This window comes from Camelus bactrianus, chromosome 20 (assembly GCF_048773025.1).
Source record: "Camelus bactrianus isolate YW-2024 breed Bactrian camel chromosome 20, ASM4877302v1, whole genome shotgun sequence".
NCBI classification, from domain to species: Eukaryota; Metazoa; Chordata; class Mammalia; order Artiodactyla; family Camelidae; genus Camelus; species Camelus bactrianus.
In genome coordinates, this window is record NC_133558.1 from 6,603,454 (window position 1) to 6,624,539 (window position 21,086).

Genomic DNA, 21,086 nt, shown 5'->3' on the forward strand with positions numbered 1-21,086 from the left:
CACTGTTAAGTTTCCTGATTATTAAAAAAAAAATTCTTTGTCCTTAGGAAGTAGCAAAGTGGTTAGCGTATAAGGTAGCTTGATGTCTCCACCATACTCTCAATGGTTCAAAAAATGTACATACACACAGAATGGTAAAGTCAATAGAACATGTGCTAACCAAACACACATTCAAGCCACATAGCTAGTGCCACCATCAGTGCAGGTCAGGCCCATCTCATATGAGACCTATTATCAAATGTCTTACAGTGCAGCCTGTTTTCTAGTTCTGTGACCTCTTCGGGCACTTACGTAATATAACACACTTTCAGAAATGAATATGCTGGTCAAGTTTATTTAGATTACATTCTCTCATGTCAATCACACTGAAGTCCTGGAAATCTGTATTTACATATGGAATCCGATACATTCCTGGATTTACATACAGAATCCAACACATTCCTGGGAGAATTTTTTTTTTTTTAACAAACACAAAAATCAAAATACGATGAATATGCTATCTGGGTAGCTTAATGAACATCTTTCTTTTCCGGAGTCTCATCTGGGATTTCAGAGTGAACTGTATCCAGGGGCTGCCAGTGGCAATTCATGAGAGAGTCGTAGAATTCTTCACTTTCCTCCATAAATTCTTTGTTTAACTCCTCAATATTCAAATGGAGATTTGGATCTGCAATAATACCAATAATACATATTAAAAAAATAGAGTTTTACAGGAAACATTTTAGAAATAGCTTAAAATTAAAGTTTTAAAAAATATTAGCAGGAAATGTTACAGATATTGAAGGCTAAAATTTTTAAATTGTGTGTTTACTTTTAACCAGACTCGAAAATAGAAATTGCAGCTATTAAAGAACTAGTACTACCAGACTCATAGAGCATATAGATGGTGGAAGAGATGGAGAAAACATACGGAATTGAGAGAGAATTTGGAGATGAATGGACAGTATTTGGAAATGCCTTCAATTTGGAGCAAAAGGCAAAGGAAGGGTCAAGGATGAGTCCTGAGTTTCTGGCATGAGCACGTGGGTGGATATGGTACCAAAGAGTAAGCCAGAACCAAATCCCTGTGACACAGCTTTGAAAAAATAAATATGATGCTCTATCTATTTAGCTAACAGTTTGATGTAAGTGAATAAACCGTTCATGGCAATTAATTCAGAAACAGAACACTGGAATTTTCCAGTAGGATCTCTCAGGTTCTAGCCAGAGTGAATGAGGAACCTGGAAAAGGGGTTTGTTTTGTTTTCAACTAGTGCGACACAGAGTTTCTGTTACCTTCTAGCGAATCTTCATCTGGGTTTTCAGCCAGAGCTGTGGTTCCCTACAATGAAAATCAGTATTTTAAGAAAAAAGAATTTTACAGAAATGGTTACTATCGACACACTTTCTTGGAAGCTCTCAAAAATAATATCTATGACCCTAAACTCCCTTTTGATCAATTCGATTTTGAATCTTGATGAAAGAATCTTCAAATGATATGAGACTCATTTAATGGGTGAACTGAGTCAACAGAAGGAAAGTCACAAAGGAGGAGCATCAGACAGCGCCTTCGGCCTCTCTGAAGTTTCGGGGAACTAACTAGCATCCTGGGCCTGTGCAACAGGGACCCTGCATCAGACTAGGGACCCAACTCTCTACCTCGAGCTCTGCCCTTCCTTCCAGATGACAGTCTGCAAAGTCTCCATCAACACATTCCCTCATGGCCTTCTAATCACATCCCCAACCCCACAGCTCAGCTAAGGACCAGGACAGTAGGTGCCTAAGGAAAGGCTGAGGCCACAGAAAAGCAAACCCATCAGTTAACTTCTTAATGTTAAGTTCTAGAAGCACTCCCCAGATACATCTCAGTTAGTTTATCAAGGCTCTGTGGGGTCTCCTGGGACTGTGTAAGTTTTTACAACTCCTCTCTATAGGCACCTGCTGGGATCTGTCTTTGTCAAGGATGCACAGCTGCTCCCAGGAACCACCCCATCCAGGAAGGGCCAAGTTAGCTCCTGGCACCAATGAACTTAATTAAGCCTCCCTTGCTAATAAGAGCACCATAATATCGAAAGCCCAGGATCCACTCTCTCTTCTTTTCAGTGTATCTGAAAGGATGACTCCCTTTCATACCAAAATAAATCCTAGTTGGGAAAGTTAATGACATGGTTGTCATAAATTCAATCATACCATTGGTGCATTTTTTCTATTTAGAAATGGCTAAGACAGCCAGAATATGCGCTTAAATGAGGCCTTTCTTATACTACAGTGTCCAAGAAATCCCACATTTCCTCCTTTTCAGTGTGTGCTCTGGTAAATGTGGGCCCTCCATGACCAGTGCGCAGGGAGTAGAAGTGATCTGGAGACAGAGATTTCTCTCTGGTCTGAGGTTCAACTGAGCAAGTGTTCTGGTCTTTCAACCACCTATAAATCATTCTCCTCTGCTAGACATAGTGTGGGAACATTGTGCTGATGGACCCCAAAGACCTGAGGATTATTTTGAAGACATCCACTTTCAGGAATTTTAAGCAAGATTCAGTGTCAAAACGGAGATGGCTCCCGGGGGCTAACTCCTCAACTTGGGGAGATAAGGACTGTGGACACAGGAATCCTGCAGAGGGGGAAATGGGCAGTAAAGTGATGGCATCTCGTAGAGGACACACTCTATCAGGGACGACGTTAGGGAAGGCTTGTGAGGGAAAAACACCCCCCCTCCCCCACCCCGGGACCTTACCATCTTGAATTTTGCTGACCAGCTTCATAACTGGGAATTCCCACCAGGATAGCAGGCAGGTGGCTCAAGTTTGGTAACCATAGCCACCAAGGAAAATATATTTCTAATTCTTGAAAGAAAACTGCATGTTATAGTAATCATTTACTAGGAAGTGAGATTAAAAAAAAAAAAAACAGTACATGCCAACAAATATGGAGAGAAGGAAGAGGAAGGAGGGGCAGGGCGAGGAAAAAAAGGATGTTCACTTCTTTTTAATTTTTGTTTCTTTTTTTGTTTCTTATTGTCTTTTTATAATTTCTCTGTAGGTTGTTTTCTTAGTTTTCTCATGACTGGAGGGAAATCAAGAAGTACGTTCATTTCTGAAGTTGACAATATACTCAAACCTATACTTCCCTGTTTAAAGATAGAAAGGTAATCACAAGACGGCAGGTAGACCATCTCCCAAAAGAGCACAGAAAGAGGTGAAAGAAAATAAATGTGACAAAACCTCAGGCAATACAGCAAAAGATTTTTTTCAGTGATGCAATAGCAAATATCTGCTAAAAGGCTAAAACCCAAATTGGGTTGAAAAAGAAAAAGAAAAGCCAAGATATTTAACAAGATATTTTATATAAGAGACACACCTAAAACAGACTTGAAGAATTGGAAATGAAAGTCTGAGCGGAAAAAAAAAAAAAAACACACCAAGTTAAGGCAAGTTTTAAAAACAGGGCTTAAGTATTAACCCAACTCTGGTGTCAAAGCCAAGGCCATCATACAGAGTGTTACTGGTAGGAAACAATTTGGGGAGAAAAATTTGTAACACTCTGACTGCAAAGTGCTAATTTCCCTAATATGTAAATATCTCACACAGTCACCAAAAAGGGAGGGGCACAGCCCAACAGAGAAAAGGCAGACAAAGGACATCAAGGAAGCCACAGAACACAGATACTAACAAGCATTTGAAAGGTATTTGCCCCCAGGAAAAAGCAAATGCCTTCCTCACCTGTCAGTCCTGCTCATCACACACAGAAAAACACGGAGGAGCAAGCCATGTCGTTAATGGAAAGTGTAAACTCAGGCTTTTTGGAGACAAGTTTGCCGTTTAGAGTTTTAAATGTTATATTCTTTACCCCAGATCTTACACTTGAGACATTTTTTACTTAGCCCCAAACCACTTGAATCTTGAAAATAGTAAAAGGCAGTTTGTTAAAGCACTGGATACATTTGAAATGTCAGCGGATAAGTGATGAGCTAAAATCACAGCGCATTCAAATGGGCGGCTTTTAAGGGAATCCCTCCTGGTGCAGCTTGTAAGCAGGAGCGGCAAGGAGGAAGCCAGCAGGCATATGCTTCACAGTCCGTTCTTGCCCAAGGCGCCCCCAACTCCCCAAACAGAAGTAAAGTCCAATCACACTGACTCAGTGAGAGTACGAGAGAAAAATCTGGAGGATGCGAATCCACTTGAACAACGCTTTCTTCTGAGTGGGGAGGGAAGAGGGGAGAGGGAGGAGCAGGGGAGACTTTCCCTTAATCCAATACATCTTTCAAAGCGATCCGTTACTTCAGCAATCAAAAAGGAAGATTTTTTTTTAATGCCTTTTTCAAGCATGTTAATGTTCACTGCTGCAGCAAAACAAAACAAAACAAAAACTACCTCTTGTCCTATTTCAAGTATTTAAGAGTAAAAGCTATTGAATGATGATAATCTTCAATTTAGTAGCACAGACAGCACCAGCCTATGATTTTGTTTTCGGAAAACAGTGAGGACATAAATTGTTTGCAAGTCAACATTTCTCAGGTCGTCAGCTTTTACTCTCTGGGACCAAATGAGGGAGCAGAAACCATGGCTGTGGGAATCTGAATGAGAGGATCTGGAGGCATGAAGATAAGAAAAAGGTGCTTCCACTAAGGGCATGAGAACTACACAGTATTCATGCCAGCAAGGGGTACCTGGAGTGGGAGCAAAGGTTCAGCTGGGTGTCCAGGGGTCTCACGCGCAGAATAAAGGCTGGGTCCATTTCCATCCAGTGCATAACCACAGCTGCAGCCGGAAGGAGAGTAACAGCCGTGCTGCTGCTCGTACCAGTTGCCAAAGGGGTAACCCTGGTAGGGCTGGAAGTCTGGCTTCACTCTATGGACAGAGGGGAGAGGACCGGAAACACACCATCACCCAATCAGGCAGAATCATTCAAACCCCGAGGACTCTCTCTTCTTTCCCAGACCTTACAGGTAAGGACGATTTCTGCTTTCACTGTTTTAAGAACACCTACTTTCAAAGCAATAGTTTGTAAATTGCTGAAGATTGTATACGAAATAGAACAGTATAGGCCTTCATTTTTGTTCAGAGTAGGAAAAATCAGCTCACCTTTGCCAGTACCAATAATAATTATTTTGTGGAGCTAGACCAAAACCTGCAAAACGCTCCTGTCCAGCCATTACCCAGACATAAATCGAGGCCAGGAATCCAGAGTTTTTACTCCCGCATCGCAAATTCCAGCTCCTGGTGTAAACTCTCTCAACCCAACAAATAACTCTGACAGCAGCCCACAGAGATAGCAATTATCTTCAGTGGCAATTCCTGGCAGGTGATTAATTCCATGACTTTCGTGACAGTGTGGGTTAAGGAGTGGGTGGGGCAGGAGTGCACTGGGGTCACCTGTGGGAGCTCCTGCAACAAGTCTGCAAGGAGCTGCCAGTCCCCTCCCCCAGTGATCAGGCCTGGGGAAGCCAGCCAGAAGGGCGAGGGTATGGGGGAGAGGGTGACAGAGAGGGAGTGTGCTAATAGGTAAGAAAAGCACTTTTAATCTTTAAAACCTTAAGACAAATATTGCAGTTTGATTCCCTCCTCAACTCAGTTATCTGCAAAGAATAACTATTGGAACTAGCATCGAGTGGACTTCTTTTTTTTTAACATCCCCTGCAGGTTGAAATCATTATCTCAATCCCCCCCCCACACACACACACCCTTACCTTAATTTAAGTGCAGGAAAAAATTTTAAAGAAGTATTTCTGTGGTTCAATATATTTTTTTAAAAGCATGATAAAGCAGGGCTTCCTAAACATGAGTGCACATTCAGATTACCCGAGTGTGTTTAAAATGTGGGTTCAGATTCCAGAGATTTGGCATGGAGCCTCACATTCTGCCTTTCTAGCCAGCTCCCATGCACTTTAAGAAGCAAGGCTACACAAAGTGTCAACATTTAAGAAGATAGCTTTTGAGTCTAAACAGGGGCCCTTAGGGTTTGGCCATTTCCCTGTAGCTTGTTAATACCCGTCCCACTGTTACCTCACTATTCCACTATTCAAGTGCTTAATGTATTCTATAGTCACTTGTGATGTGAAAAATAATAATCATGATGAATTCAGATCAGTCATTCACCCAGCATTTACTGAGCACCTACAATACGCAAGGCAGGTGCCTGGCGTTGGTGAGACAGTGGGGCTTATACTCAGCAGATTTCCCTGTGTCTTCAAGGGAGGTGTTGGTCAGCAGCTGTGCACACCTTGCTTCGTGCCACCCAATGTCCAGTTTCCTTTCCTTGCTTAATAACAGAGCCCTGATTTTATTTGCAGGGGGGTGGCCACAGGTCCTGCTAAAAGTCTGCATTTCCTGGTTCCCTCTTTGCAGGTAGATGTGGCCAGGTGGCCAAAGTGTGGCTAATCCGGTGTAAACAGAGTGGTTATAAGAGGATGGAGGAAGGCTCTGTGGGCAGAGGGAGATTGCTCAGCTGGAAGCAGGCCTTTTTGGACTTCCCCTGTCCAGGCCTAGTGCTAAGATTACAGATACGACTGTTGGAGCCAAAATAACTCAGCACCTCTCTCGGCCCATGAGGTGATGTCGAGGAGGAAGTCACGCACCCAAGTACAGGAGCTAAAGGAAGAACAGATCTGGATCCCTGAGGACCACAGACTTCCTGTTCCAGCACTAGACTAAGCTACCTGCCTTCCACTTAAGAAATGTGTCTTGTTTAAGCCACTGTTGTTTTAAGTGATAGGGAGTTAAAAACAATTCTTAGCTACTATAGCAGCTTAGAAATCAAATGCAACATATCAGTTAAGGATTCTTTAGTGAAAACTTTTAATATTGTTATTTTTTGTCTCTTCTTTAAGGACTGATTTTTTTTTATAAAAAGGTCAGAATTTTGGCTATGAATGGGTGAGAGATGGAGCTGCATTTGGAAAGGAATGTGGGAGGTGAACATTCATGATAAGATGGTAAGGAGGCTGAGGGAGGGAGAGGCCACTGTGACACCTTGAACCCACCCAGGACAATGGCCAGGGCTGGGGCACCCAAGACCATGAGCAAGGCTCCAGAGATGAAGATGGACATCCAAGCGTTTTGCAGATGACGGTGAGAAGAAGAGGTCACAAATATTGCTTTGCCCTCTAACAGCCACAAATGCAAACTTCTCAGGGTTCACCTGGATCAGTCCCATGAAGCAGGTGCAGTGAATTTCTACCAGGCCAGTGTCCAGGGGAAGTAGCCCACTCTCTCTGTTTCCCTGAGCTCTGCCTGCAGAGGAGACTGAAGTCCTCTGGGAATAGAGCACCTGCAAGCTCTGTAGTCTCCAAATTTAACAGCCTTGCTACCTGTCACACTGTGGAATATTAGACTCACATGATATTGCTAACAGGGCCAGTTTATCTCCACTCTATCCTGCTTTCAGCCACCTAGCACCGCCCTCCCTCCCCAAAAAACAAAAACTGGCTCTTTTTTCTTTAGCAAACCAAAGCCAGGCACTCAATAAATATTTGTTGAATGAATGAATAAATCACTGCATGAATCAAGCGTAAAAAGCTTTTCTATCAATAATTTAAAGGCAACACTGAATATCCTGTTGTTCTCTGGTGTTAATGAACCCTGAACAGTGGGCTGTTTCTTGGCAACTGCAGTTTTCACAAGCATGAGACTGAATGAATGGCTTTTTACATCCTGTGTTTGGAGAGAGAACAGGAGGTTCTGCAGGAAGTGTGCTCCGTTTGAATCCAGCTGAGCAGGTAGAGAATATTGTGTTGTGTGTTTTTCTTTAGACAATGAAAAAGCACTTCTCTTCTTGGTTCAAGAGGAGGTTTGAGCCCAAGGACACGTAAAAAGCCACACCGCGGCGTCTGTCGCTACTTGGCTATGTGGTTTTGAAAGAGTTCCTTTTCTGGACCTACTTCAGCACTGATAACCGCAGACCGGATGAGTGTATTTTAGACTTTGAGGTACCAATATTTTTTGAAAAAGTAATGAAACTGTATCAGTGCTTTCCTTCATAAATGTACATGCACAATTTTGCATACGATTTCAGGGATTCACAGCCCCAAAAGCTTATCCATGAACTCCCCCAGATTTGGAACACCTGGACTAGATGCTGTAAGGTCTTCTGAGCTCTCTGATTGACTCTACTGATTTGTCACATAAAGAAACAAAAAGTAGACCGCTCTAAGTTATGTTTATGTTGCTTGCACTATGGTTTTCATTTTTGAACCAACTGTATTCTAAAAGATTCCTGGCTGGAGCAAAAGACTTTTTTAAGCCACAAGGTTTTCTCTAAAATGTGACAGATGTTTAAGCAGGTAAATGTGTGACAATCTGGTAATAGATGCTGAGTATGGTAATTATCCTGATAGAGTGACATATTAAAATTAATTTCAAATCAGTGTTATTTCTTCTCAAACAGCAGTTGAGATTTCCCTGGGGTAATGAGGCAGGGCCCCAGGGGGATTTCAGAAGCACCAGAACTACATAAAGCATGTGATTTTGAAACAGGTTTACTCAAAGGTTTTTTTTTTTTTTCTTGTTGGATGAGAGAATATTACTTCCCATTAAAATAAAGCTATGTCATGGAATAAAGTGTAAAAAGTCACATATTTAAAGATAAGATATAAGACTTCAAAGAAATGTCCAGCTTACTTATTCTCTGTCCCAAGCCCAGGGGAAACCCTCTCCAGCAATTCAGTCCTCTGACGTCAGGAAAATAAATAGAATAACTTGTAACTTTGTGTACCATAGTAAAGATAACCAGCACAACGTGAAGGAATTACAGGTATGCCTCATTTTATTGCACTTCCCTTTACTGTGCTTTACAGACACTGCATCTCTTCTCATTGAAGTATAGTTGACTTACAATGTTGTTAGTTTCAGATGTACAGCAAAGTGATTCAGTTACACATATATATGTATACATTCTTTTTAAGATTCTTTTCCATTATGGGTTATTACAAGATATTAAATATAGTTCTCTGTGCTATACAGTAGAAACTTGTTTATCTATTCCGTATATAGTAGTGTATATGTTAATCCCAAACTCCTAATTTATCCCTCCCCTCCCTTTGCCCTTTGGTAACCATACTTTGTTTTCTATGTCTGTGAGTCTATTTCTGGTTTGTAAATAAGTTCGTTTGTATCATGTTTTTTTAGATTCCACATATAATTGATATCATATGATGTCTTTCTCCGACTTACTTTACTTAGTCTGATCATCTCCAGGTCCATCCATGTTGCTGCAAATGGCATTATTTCATTCTTTTTAACAGCTGAGTAGTATTCCATTGAATGTATATATGTGTGTGTATATATAGTGTATGTATGTATGTGTGTGTGTATATATATATATATATATATATATACACACACACACATGTACACACACACTATTTCTTTATCCAGTCATCTGTTGATGGACATTAGGTTGCTTTCATGTTTTGGCTATTGTAAATAGTGCTGCTGTGAACATTGGGGTGCATGTATCTTTTTGAATTAGAGTTTTCTCTGGATATATTCCCGTAGCTATTTTTACAGATACTGCATTTTTCACAAACTGAAGGTTTGTGGCAACCCTGCACAGAGCAGTTCTATTGGCACCATTTTTCCAACACCATTTGATCCTTTTGTCTCTCTCACATTTTGGTGATTCTTGCAATATTTCAAACTTGTTTATTATTATTCTATTTGTTATGGTGATCAGTGATCTTTGATGTTACCACTAGGACTGGCTGAAGCCTCAGATGATGGTTAGCATTTTTTATCAATAAAGTATTTTTTAAATTAAGATATGTACATTGGGGATTTTGGAGGGGGACATAATGCTATCGCACACTTAACAGACTACAGTATGGCGTAAACATAACTTTTATATGCACTGGGAAACCAAAAAATTCGTGTGACTTTATTACAGTGGTCTGGAACCAAACCTGCAATATCTTGGGTGTGTGCTACAGTATGCTATATTGTGAAACAGCTAACACAGTTTCCAAGAAACTGACAATGAGTTGGACTTCAGCATTTCAGTGCCTGAGGAAGGCTTACACATGGAATCGCCAAAGTGTGCAGAAGGCATGGCCTCCCTTGCACTGCAGTGACAATCAAAGCAACCAAAATGAAAGCATTTCTACAAGATCCAAACCAGCATCAATTAAAACAAACCTGCAATATGAACCTATAGAGGATTCAGAACACCAGTGAACAAATGTCTTCAGAGACAAAAAGGTCTAGGCACCACAGTGAGACAGGAGGGGAGGGGGCAGGGCACAACCATTAAAAGGATGACACCACAATTATTACCAAAATGGTGGAAGATTCAACTCCAACAGAACTTGAGCTTCAATATATGCTTATTGAAATATAATAGCATGCTAAATGGTACTCGAACAGGTGCCATGACAGTTTCAAGACTAACCATAAACGGTCAAAAAGTGGATGATGGCCCAATTCCTGGGAATCCCAGCCTTTTCCCCAAAGTAGTTGGAATAATCCTCTCACTTGTTGGCATGTGAAGTTACCAATCCCATAAAAACTAATAACCCCCACACCTCAGATCCGATCTCATTTTTCCTAGCTGACCCCATGCACTGAGGCCACTGCTCTCCCTTCTGAGAAAGATGGTCTGCATTCCGCCCAAAGAATGTGTACCCTAGGTCTTAGCCTTTCTCTTTCCTTTTGAGACCACCCGCACTGCCTATGGAGTGTGTGCCTACTTTTACTTTAACCAACTCCTCCACCCCTGTGCCTCTTGGCCTCTCTGGCCTTCTGAGATGCCTGCACTGCCTATGGAGTGTGCATCTCTCTGAATAAACCTTTCACTCAATGATGACTTACTCTTTTTTGTTTCCTGCATGAAGCCAAGGACCCTCACTTGGCAGGGTGCATCCCAGAGACTCACCTGGGACCTGGGAGGTGGCTATCCTCTTGCGCCCCATTTTCCTGCATCAACAGGATTGTATTACAACCCCAATGTGGGGGTTGAAGGGTCAACAGCAACTGTATGCTTCAACTTCTATCCATCACATCCACCTGCTAGGTCATTTATATGAGAACAATTTTACACTCCAAGATTTACTCTGTTGGAAGTCTGTGTGAAGCTGTGCTTTCTAACACATCTCTAAATCTCCACATCTCAAGAAAATTTTAACTATTAATTAAGATTACTTTCGCTTTTAACATTTAACTTTGCACGGAAGCTGAGGAGGTGGTGAGACGAAATGAACGAGATTTCCTCCTGGAACCTCATCAAGGATGACTGAGCCCTTCTTCCCCAAGTAGTGTCTTTACTCCCCTCAAGTAAAGAGTCCTCCTCCCTCCCCAGGATGTGCTGACCAGTATGTCCCCAGAGTTCGACAAGCCACAACCAAGCTGGAAGGAAAGGTGTGCAGGACGGTATTATTCGGCCGGGACGGGAACGAGGAAATCGGAGTGCTCTACTAACGGCGAACCCTAAATTCCACCCCTCCTTGCCCTGTTGAAGAAAATGTGAGCAAGAAAGGTTCACGCCACGGTTTCCCACGCAACAAGAAGACCTAACTGCTGCCCTCTGTACTAAAAACCCCCAAACACAGGGCTCCACATCGACCAATTGCACCGCACACCGCCTCCCCGCCTACCGCCCAGACCGGAAGCTCCTCCGTCCCGTCTGTAGACGCCCCGGAAACGAGGGGCTTCCACAGAGGATGTCCCGCCCACTCGCCTCAGAAGGGCCAAGCTCAAGGCTTCCTAGAATATGCCTGCTAGGCCCCAATTTTTTTCTTCCTTGAAATGAGAACTTCATCGTGTGATGTCCTTCCGTTTTCTCCTCTTGGAAATTCCGCGTCATCTTCGAGCCCTGAGCCCCTTCCCACGGGTTCAGGCACTTAAAAGGCAGCCCCGCAGTCTTGACGTCAATTTGAGCGCCGACACAGGAAGGACCCTTCTCCCTCCGGCGTCCGCGTTCGTCACTGTCCGCTGCGCCGAGCCCGGCTTGCTGAGGAGGCACGTGCGCTGCTGGATGGAGCTGGTGGCTGGTTGCTACGAGCAAGTCCTGTTTGGGTTCGCTGTGCACCCGGAGCCCAAGGCGAGCGGCGACCACGAGGTGAGACCTTGCGCGCGGAGGGACCGCCGGGGCTGGGGCAGGCCGACGCCAGGCCTGGTTCCCACACGGCGGAGGTAAACACAGTACCTCAGGTGAACACACTGATCTCTTAGGGATTCACTGATGAATGAAACCCAGGAGACTTAAAATATACGTTAGCCTTTTAAAACATGGAGAAGGCGTTTCATAAGACAACGTGATGTCTATCTTTTGTAGTAAATATTTTGACTACAGTGCACGAAGGAAGCTGGCGTTTCTGCATACAGGCCACTGAGCTGTAGATTATTAATGTAAGGGTCGCTCCTATGAGTTGACATGTTGAGGTGTTCAGGATTTAATGAAAGAATAGTTACTTCTTTCATTGAGTTCCTGTCCTGGGATTTTACAAAATATTGGAGCTGGATCTGGATAAATCCCTCATTGATAAAGTGACACTATTTCATTATTGGACCCCTGTGATGGGGCCACTGCTTGCAGTGAAGGTGCAAAGAAGCCAAAGGTGTGGATCCCGCACTGGAGAGCTTCCCAACATGAGGAGAAAATGAGGGAGGCAAATACATGGAGAAAAACTACAGCAAAATATAGATACTTTACTAGGTGTATGAATTAAAAGATTAAGTAAATTGACAGTAGTCAAACAGGTAGTTAGGACATAGCAAGAACTAGAAATAAGATTTCCCAACTTTTAGACCAGTACTGTTTTTTTCCCTAAGCAATCCTAGGTATTTCCTATAAACCTGTTTCATTGAGTATGTCTTTACGAAGAAGTTGAGCTGTCAGTCATGAATTAACCAGAAAATTAGAAGTACATGTCTTGACCAATTGGTTTTATTTATTTTGTTTTTTACTCTGGTTATTAATCTGCCTTTGGCTGAAAGGTAATGTTACCGAACACAAGTCCATGTGCCTGACACAGTGAGGCCAAAAAATACCAAAACGTTGGAGTTTGGAGCAGAAAAAACTTTATTACTGGGCCAAGCCAGGAGAATGGGTGGCTCATGCCCCAAAAAACCCCCCAAGCTCCCGGAGGGGTTTCAGCTGAGCATTTTTAAAGGCCAACTGAGGGAGGGGCGTCCCAGGCTCTGTGATCAGTTGTGTACAATTCTCTGGTTGAAGGTGATCAATCTTTAGGTGCCAAAAAGTCTGGGGCTAAGTGCTCCTGGTCGTTGAATAGTTAATTTCTTCCATTTGGTGGTTTTTAGCATCTGAAAAACTCCAGAAATATGCGTGAGATACTGTTATCTGGGTACTTCAGAGAGGAGCTACAAGCAGAGGATATAGGAGAGGGGTCTGTCTGGGGAAGGCCCCACTGGGTCCTGCTCCATTATGTGGCACGCTGAATACTTAAAGGTGATGCTGCTGATTGCACTCTTTGTAATAATGTTACTTTCCACATCCAGACACATAGGATCCCTCACAGCAACCCTCCAAGGCAGATACAGTTATCCTCATTTTACGGATGGGGAACAGGAAGTTTACTAGGTTAAGTGACTTGCGCAAGGCAACAGAGCTAATAACTGGCAGACCTGGGACCCAAATCCTCAGTTGTCCATGACACTTGAAGCTCTTGACTGTTACCTGGTACTGCTTCTAAACATTGTCAGGCAATAATAGCCCATATAACCAACATTCCTTCTGTGACACACTAAAGCAGAGATTAATCCTTGATTTATGGCCATAGCAGCTCCTCAGGAGTGTTGCGCCTTTGCTCAGAAGAGGTCCCCTCAATCCTTATTGACGGAAGGACTGCCTGTTGCTGTCGTTTTACTCAAAATCACGTGTCAGCAAAAGTGGTGCTCTGAGACCTCATCCTTGGTCATTCTCTAGGGTTTATGTAGGTACTAATGCAGACCCACTTTCATCCTGTTTATTTTTTGTAAGCCTTGTCATTATACTTATCGCTGTGTGACATCATGTTTGTCTTGTCTTTCTCTCCCCCAGGAATGGCAGCTCCTTTAGAATAAGGACTTTTGTTCCTTTCATTCACTGCTCTATATCAACTGCCTAAAATGATGCCAAACACATAGTAGTCATTAAGTATTTGAGTGAATAAATTCAAATCAAAATTTGACCATTTCAGTGAACAAATGGTATGGAAGTCTCACATATAAGTAAATATATTAAGGAGTTAAGGGCTTAGATGGGACCTTAAAGTCCCTGAGTCCCATTTTCCTAATGTTTTTGGAGTCGTGATACTCAGCGTTGCCTTCCCATCTCCTGGCTTTAGCTTCCTTTTTCAGTTCTCAGATGGTCTGTTCATGTGAATCTACCTATCATTGCATAACTTTTTCTCCGTTTGTGGGAACCGTTGGTAGTTTTCATGGGTCGTGAAACCACTTATCTCTTTCTGGAGAATTATGACATGATGGTGCCTGGCACTGAGTGTTCGTTTTACTCTTCAGCAGAAATGGACTCCTGTGGCCGACTTCACTCACCACGCCCACACTGCCTCCTTGTCAGCCGTGGCTGTAAATAGCCGTTTTGTAGTCACTGGGAGCAAAGATGAAACAATTCACATTTATGACATGAAGAAGAAAATAGACCACGGGGCTCTAGTGCATCACAATGGTAAGGAAATTGTCTCCTTTAAGGTAATAATGTTGAGGTATGGTATTGTGACTTTACAGTTTGACTTCAGTTGAACAATTTATTGGGTCTGTTATGTAACAGATTCTATGCCAGGACATACACAAATGAAAAACATGTGGTTCTTTGTCCTGAAGTCATCCACAGTCTGTCTTGGTAGACCAGGGAGGCACTTAGTCTAGAGGGGGAGGAGGAGGTGGTACATCCTGGTTTGTTTCCCAGATTAACTCATTAGTTTTGTTTGACTTCTGCTCAAACAAGCCTCGCCAGCCATCTCAGTTTATGATTATGGGGATGTAAAGCGAGAAAGAAAGGTAATTCGTTCAAATCTATATCTACAGCTAGGGAAACTCTGCTGAAAATATTTGCATAGACTTGAAACTTGTGTCCTTATATGAAAAAAATTAATTTCTTCACAGAAGACTTAAAGGAATATTTCAGTAATTATTAAGACATTGGCTGTTTTACTTCCTGCAGCATAGCCTTCAAATGAGAAATGGAGTTTGCACTCAAAGATGAATGTATGAGTTTTGCCTCTCTTGGTTCTTCCACAGGCACAATAACTTGCTTGAAATTCTATGGCAACAGGCACTTAATCAGCGGGGCAGAGGACGGACTCATTTGTGTCTGGGATGCAAAGAAGTGGGAGTGTCTGAAGTCCATCAAAGCTCACAAGTGAGTCCAGCCTTCCCCACTGGTGGTTGCCAGGTGCCAGTGGAGTTGAGGGCTAACTGTCGGTTTCCTTTTAGAGGACATGTGACCTCCCTTTCCATTCACCCATCTGGCAAGTTGGCCCTGTCTGTGGGAACAGATAAGACATTGAGGTAAGTTATTAAGGCCCAAGAGCACCTTCATCAACTTGTGGTCTCTGTTTTCCAAATACAGCAAGAACCCACCACTGGGGTGTCTTTTACCACAGAAACTAGGTACCATTTCTGTATCACCTCACATTGTCAGCATTTGAAGAGATTTTGACACAAGGGAAAGGTTGAAAGCTAGTGAACCTTTTCATAATGGAAAGAAAAAGAATGACAAGCTCTAACCTCAGACACGCACATTACATTGCAGCCGTAAGCCTTGATGTAGAGTGTGGTCCTAAAAAAAGTATTTTAGGAGTGAAACCTTTTGAAAACATAATGGATTCAGCTTAGGAAAGGGCTGTGGGAACAGAGGGACTTTTACCCTTGCTTGATAGTAAGGATTTCTGGTGTTGCCGTAAGAAAGTAGGCAGTTCTTCTAAATGGCCAAGTAGTACATTTTCACAAGTCTTCGTTAAGCTCACCGCTACACCTAGTCAGTGATTGTGCCGTAAATGAGCTTCCTGTTTTGCAGAACATGGAATCTTGTGGAAGGAAGATCAGCGTTCATAAAAAACATAAAACAAAGTGAGTGTTTTTGTTTGGAATGTTCTTGATAACCTCATGGAATGTTAGTGTTTACACACGTGTTCTTGTGCGCATGCATGTGTCTGTTTATTCCCTGCACAGTGGTGGTGCCCCTCGGAGAGCAAATACTTTCTTTTCCTTCTTTAGATTAGGATCCCCATATGACCTTAATGATTCTTTGAACTAGTTCATTGTCTAAAATTTAACTCACAAAATACCATGAGTTTGTTGTGGAGATTAAATGGGATAATGGCTGTGAAATGCACAGTGTAAATATTTGCTATTTTTATTATTACCCTGATCAATTTATTTTTTATTTATGAAATACAGCAGCTTTGTTCTTCTGACTTACAGATGCTCACATAGTAGAGTGGTCCCCAAGAGGAGAGAGATACGTAGTTGTCATACTGAACAAAATAGACGTCTATCAGCTTGACACTGCATCTGTTAGTGGCACCATCACAAATGGAAAGAGAATATCTTCTGTCACGTTCCTTTCAGTAAGTGATCAGAAATCAGCGAGGGGAGTTAGTGTGTGTGGTGACGGCTGGGATTGTAGATGACATTCTGGGTCTTACTCTTTTTCCTTCCCAGGAGTCTGTCCTTGCCGTGGCTGGAGATGAAGAAGTTGTAAGGGTTTTTGACTGTGATTCACTAGTGTGCCTCTCTGAATTTAAAGCTCATGAAAACAGGTACTTTTTTCTCACTAATCTCTGTGTGTGTGGGTAGAGTCTCAGTAAGTGTTATAAATAGCTTCATAAAGTGGGGTGTGTGTTTTTTATGAACAGTTGCAGAGAGAGTCAGACACATCTACATAGATAAGACTTCTGGAGCCTCAAAAGATAGTGGAAATGATGTCATCTTGGCCTGAGTAGTGCCAAAGTGGTGAAGTTGTCATCAGGACTAGTCACTTGCACAAGAGATTTAATTTTCCAACAGTATCATTAGACCTGAGGCTTCAGATCAACCCTGTTTGAACAGGGGACAAACGAACATCATGAGCTCTGCCCCCACCCTTCCTGTCCTTCCACTTTTCCCTTCTTGTCCACTTCAGCCCCTTTCTGCACTACCTGTTTTTCCTGCTGGGGAAATAAATGACACTTGGCCCTGTCTGGGGCCAGTCTCTGTTAACCTGTTACTGCTCACTGCATCTCTGTGGGTAGACATGAGTCTCAGAGTAAACGATTAAGTCACTTGACAGAGATGACCCACCTCTTAGGTGTCGGAGCTGGGAGCCAGCCCGCTTCTGTCTGACTCTGCCCCTGCTTCTTCCTCTGTAATTCTGAAAAAGGTGATCATGTACACTTATACCTTAATGTGTTTTGTTTGCATGTTCTTTTATGTTTCAAGTAACTCGTAGTTTTTATTTTCTAAATAATAGTTAAGCTTTTAAGAAATCTCTTTGTAAATACTCAGAATATTGCAATCAGTATACAGGCCCTGGTTTTCCTCTGTATTGGGAAGTGAGCATAGAGTATGGCCTTCTTCAAGGCTATATAGCACTTGTGATATTTGACCATTCATTCATTCATTCATTCATTCACTTAACAAGTAATCACTGAGCATTCTTTAGGAGATGCTGCACTAGGTATTCAGTGATGAACCTGAGAGACAAGAGCTTGTACTCTCCTGGCTCTTATATTGCAGTGGGGCAACAGACATAAGATAAGTAAGCAGATAATTATAACAGGAAGGAAATAGGTATTATGATATAAGAATAATGGGTAACTTACTTAGATAGGGTGATTGGGGAAGGAGGAGTGAGACCTTAGGGATAAATGAGCCATTTCTACAGAGAGGAGAGAACTGTAGGCACAGTGGCCCTGGGGGAGGAAAGAGCTTGGTGTGTTTTAAGCAGCTCCTAGTTTTGTAGAATTTTAAACCTGGAGTAACGATTTGATTTACATTTTAAAAAATTGTTGGGGGACAAAAATGGAAGCGGAGAGGCTAATTAGTCTGCTCCATAATCCAGAAGAAAAATGACAGTAGCTTAGATCAGACTGGAGGTGGGAGAAATGGATGCAAAGGAGGCCCTGGGTCATCCCTGTTGTCTTTTCTCTCTGTGCTGACTTTGTAGTTTCTTGAGGCAAGGGGCTTTAAGTATCTTTGTTTCCTCTGTGATAACCTGATTATTTATAGTTATCCATCGTCATCTTTGGAACTTTTTCTTAACGTATGGTTGTCAGGTAATTTTACCTTGGAATTTAGACCCTGAAGTGACTTACCTACTCATGGGACTGGAAGGCATGTGGTATTTTAGGCATCACTTGTTAAGCAGTTTGGAAACACTGAAGCATTGAAAAATCCAAGAGACTGTGGACATAGTGTTTCTGGCAGTATCATACCATCTGGAAGAAAGGATCTTTTACGGTGTTACTATTTCTGTTCTAGGGTAAAAGACCTATTCAGTTTTGAGACTCCAGAGCATCATGTTATTGTTACAGCATCGAGTGATGGTTTCATCAAAATGTGGAAGCTTCACGAGGATAAGGTCAGTGTCTTAGCACAGTGTAAATACACCGAATGCAGGTCTTACTGTTGGTATCACTGAGTTAAATGAGGTGGAATTCTCCTTGAAGGTCATAAGACATAGATCTTCAAACTTTTAAAATCTCTTCCAGGCATGATTGATATTCGTGGTTTTGAAGTTAGGGTTCCGCAGCCCTGCCTCGGGTTGGCAGGACCCAAGAACTCCTGCTCTTTCAATCCGAGAAGCGCTAGTTTCTTCTCTTTTATATATATCAATGTTCTCTGTCAGATTTTGTTGCATAAAAATACTGCCATTACTAGAAAAAAAAATGGAGGAATTTTTGATCAATTGCAGAAGCAACAGTAGTTTTGAACGAGGTAACTGGAAGGTTAAATTCCCTTTGTCGTCTTCCCCATGGAGACTTGGTTGTTTATTCTTCATCCTCTTATAGACACGTTCTGTGAAAGTGCTTTGTTGAGTATCTACTTTGTGCAGGGTTCTTTGTTAAAACCTACAAATGAACAAGATAAAATGGTCCGTTTCCTTATCGGAGTAGTTCTTAGAAGTTGTCCCTTGTGAAGGACAGAATCAAATGAATCATGAATCCAAATAAAGGATTTTTTTCTAAACAGTATATTTTGTACTCAGGAAAGTACAGTGTAAGTTTTAAGTTAAGGTAACTTGCTTATGGAAAAATGAAAGTAACGATTTAAAATTCTCCTGTGTTAGTTGTTATAGTTGTTACCAGTTTTCTTTCTTATGTTTTAAAAGGTCTCCCCATGTTTACTCTGTGAAGTAAACACTAATGCCAGGTTGACTTGTCTTGGAGTGTGGCTAGACAGAGCGACAGACACGAGAGAAAGCCCGCCTCCAGATGCAGAGACTCCTCCTGGTAAATGAAATTGATCGTTTAAAAAAACTAAATAATCTGTTATCTCTTGAATTGTTGAAGTGGAGGAGAACCAGATAACTTCACTTTGTCGTCAGTTTGTGCTACTTCAAAGGGAAAAATAGTCTTTAAATGCACTGTCTCTTGTGTTTTAGTAAGTAAAGAAGAACCGTCCAAAAGCAACAAAAAGGAATCTGGTGACGAGGTGCAGGAGGGAGAGCGGCAGTCAAAACCTGGCACGAAGAAATGTGGTTCAACTGGTAATGGTGACAAGCCAGCAAAAGGAAACAGCCTGGTGTCAGCCAAGAAGAGGAAAATGGTAGAAATGTTGGGAAAAAAAGGAAACAGCCTGGTGACAGCCAAGAAGAGGAAAATGGTAGAAATGTTGGAAAAAAAGAAGAGAAAAAAGAAGAAAATGTGAACAATGCAAAGAAAAAAGGAGAAAATATGGACAGTGCAGTGAATCCCAGACTTCTCCTTAGAGAAGAATTTTTCAAAATGTACTTTTTTTCCTAAGTAAAGGCTAAGTAATTTCTTCTTTTGAAGAAATATATACAGCTTAAAAATCACTTTCAGGTTTTTTTTTAAACAGTGGTAAAACTTTTTGATAGGCTGTATGTTACTATATTATTACGGTGATATATAGTATGTTAATATGTAGTATATAATTTTTACTGTTGTGTAAAGCAAAGGTCTTTCTCAAAATATTACAGCTTAATATAATACAAAATCTTGAACACATTTCTTTACCAGAAGTGGATAAGCACTCTGGGAAGAACTAGCAGGACAAGCCTACAGATAGTCAGACATATTCAGAAGATTTTATGAGACCAATTTCTTGCCTCTTCTCATGTCTAGAAAAGCACTAAAATCATTAATGGAGACCCCTACTCCTCATGAGTAGGAGCAGCCTTCTGCCAAAATGCTTGTGCGCACTGTGCTCCTTCACCAAGACCACATATATCTTGGAGCACTTCCTCAGAGCTGTCTGAAAGGCTATCCTGGGCTGCCCCATTTTGCCCCAAGTGAAACTACCTCACAACTCTCACGTTGTGCATTTTTTTCCCCTAGTCAATAATGTGCTGCAATTTGCTTTTTCACTCAAAGATTCTATGTATTAGATCTATTCTTGTTGATATTTGTAGAGGATGAAAAAGGGAAGTCAAGGATGACACCCATCTTGTGGTGGTATAGCAACTGAGTGAATGATTGTGTGGGAAACAGATCTGGAGTGGGAGTGGAGATGATGTGTGGGCAGGGGGCACCACAGAGGTAGATGGAGATTTAATTCACCCCCTGTCCCCTCTAAGATGCTTTTCTAGTAGCCTCACTCCCTAAAACAAACACCAGAAGAAGCCGCATTGTCTAGTCTGTGGCCACCATACCGTCTGCAGGGAGAAAGTCCCTTTTCCATAGCAGCAAACGTAACAAATGCAAGTTCATGTGCAGGTGGTGCAGAGAGGCTGAACAAACTGAAATGTGGGAGTTTGGGGCAGAGAAAGGTTAATCACAGGGCCAAACAAGGAGAACGGGGGCTCCTGCCCACAAAACCCCAACTCCCTGAAGAGTTCGAGCAAAGCATTTTTAAAGGCTAGGTGAGCGACTGGAGTCGCAGGGCTTGTGATCAGCCCTGTTCAGGCAATGGGGTGGTTAACATCAATCCTTAGGCACCAGTAGGTCTGGGTGCTTATGGTTATCAAGTAAATTTTTTTGGTGGTTTCAGCATCTGTAA

The 21,086-nt window shown here is 42.1% G+C and overlaps 2 protein-coding genes across 4 annotated transcripts; one reads left to right on the forward strand and one right to left on the reverse strand.

Moving 5' to 3' along the window:
• Positions 1 to 314: 314 nt before the first annotated feature.
• C20H6orf52 (chromosome 20 C6orf52 homolog) lies at positions 315 to 11,769 on the reverse strand. Its single transcript, XM_010945791.3, has 4 exons — positions 11,561 to 11,769; positions 4,646 to 4,826; positions 1,276 to 1,321; positions 315 to 667 (listed from the first exon to the last, which is right to left on the reverse strand). The coding sequence occupies exons 1-4, from the start codon at positions 11,767 to 11,769 to the stop codon at positions 510 to 512; spliced, it is 594 nt and encodes a 197-aa protein (XP_010944093.1). The 3' UTR covers positions 315 to 509.
• On the forward strand, positions 11,742 to 19,923 carry PAK1IP1 (PAK1 interacting protein 1). 3 transcript variants are annotated; one of them, XM_045509605.2, is made up of 10 exons: positions 11,742 to 12,024; positions 14,427 to 14,592; positions 15,165 to 15,285; positions 15,360 to 15,434; positions 15,943 to 15,995; positions 16,350 to 16,495; positions 16,590 to 16,687; positions 18,387 to 18,486; positions 19,234 to 19,357; positions 19,510 to 19,923. In XM_045509605.2, the coding sequence occupies exons 1-10, from the start codon at positions 11,941 to 11,943 to the stop codon at positions 19,773 to 19,775; spliced, it is 1,233 nt and encodes a 410-aa protein (XP_045365561.1). In that variant the 5' UTR covers positions 11,742 to 11,940; the 3' UTR covers positions 19,776 to 19,923. The 3 variants fall into 3 exon arrangements, with proteins under 3 accessions (XP_045365561.1, XP_010944031.1, XP_010944032.1); XM_010945729.3 differs by having other exon boundaries at positions 11,834 to 12,024; positions 14,430 to 14,592; XM_010945730.3 differs by having other exon boundaries at positions 11,844 to 12,024; positions 19,237 to 19,357.
• Positions 19,924 to 21,086: the final 1,163 nt, after the last annotated feature.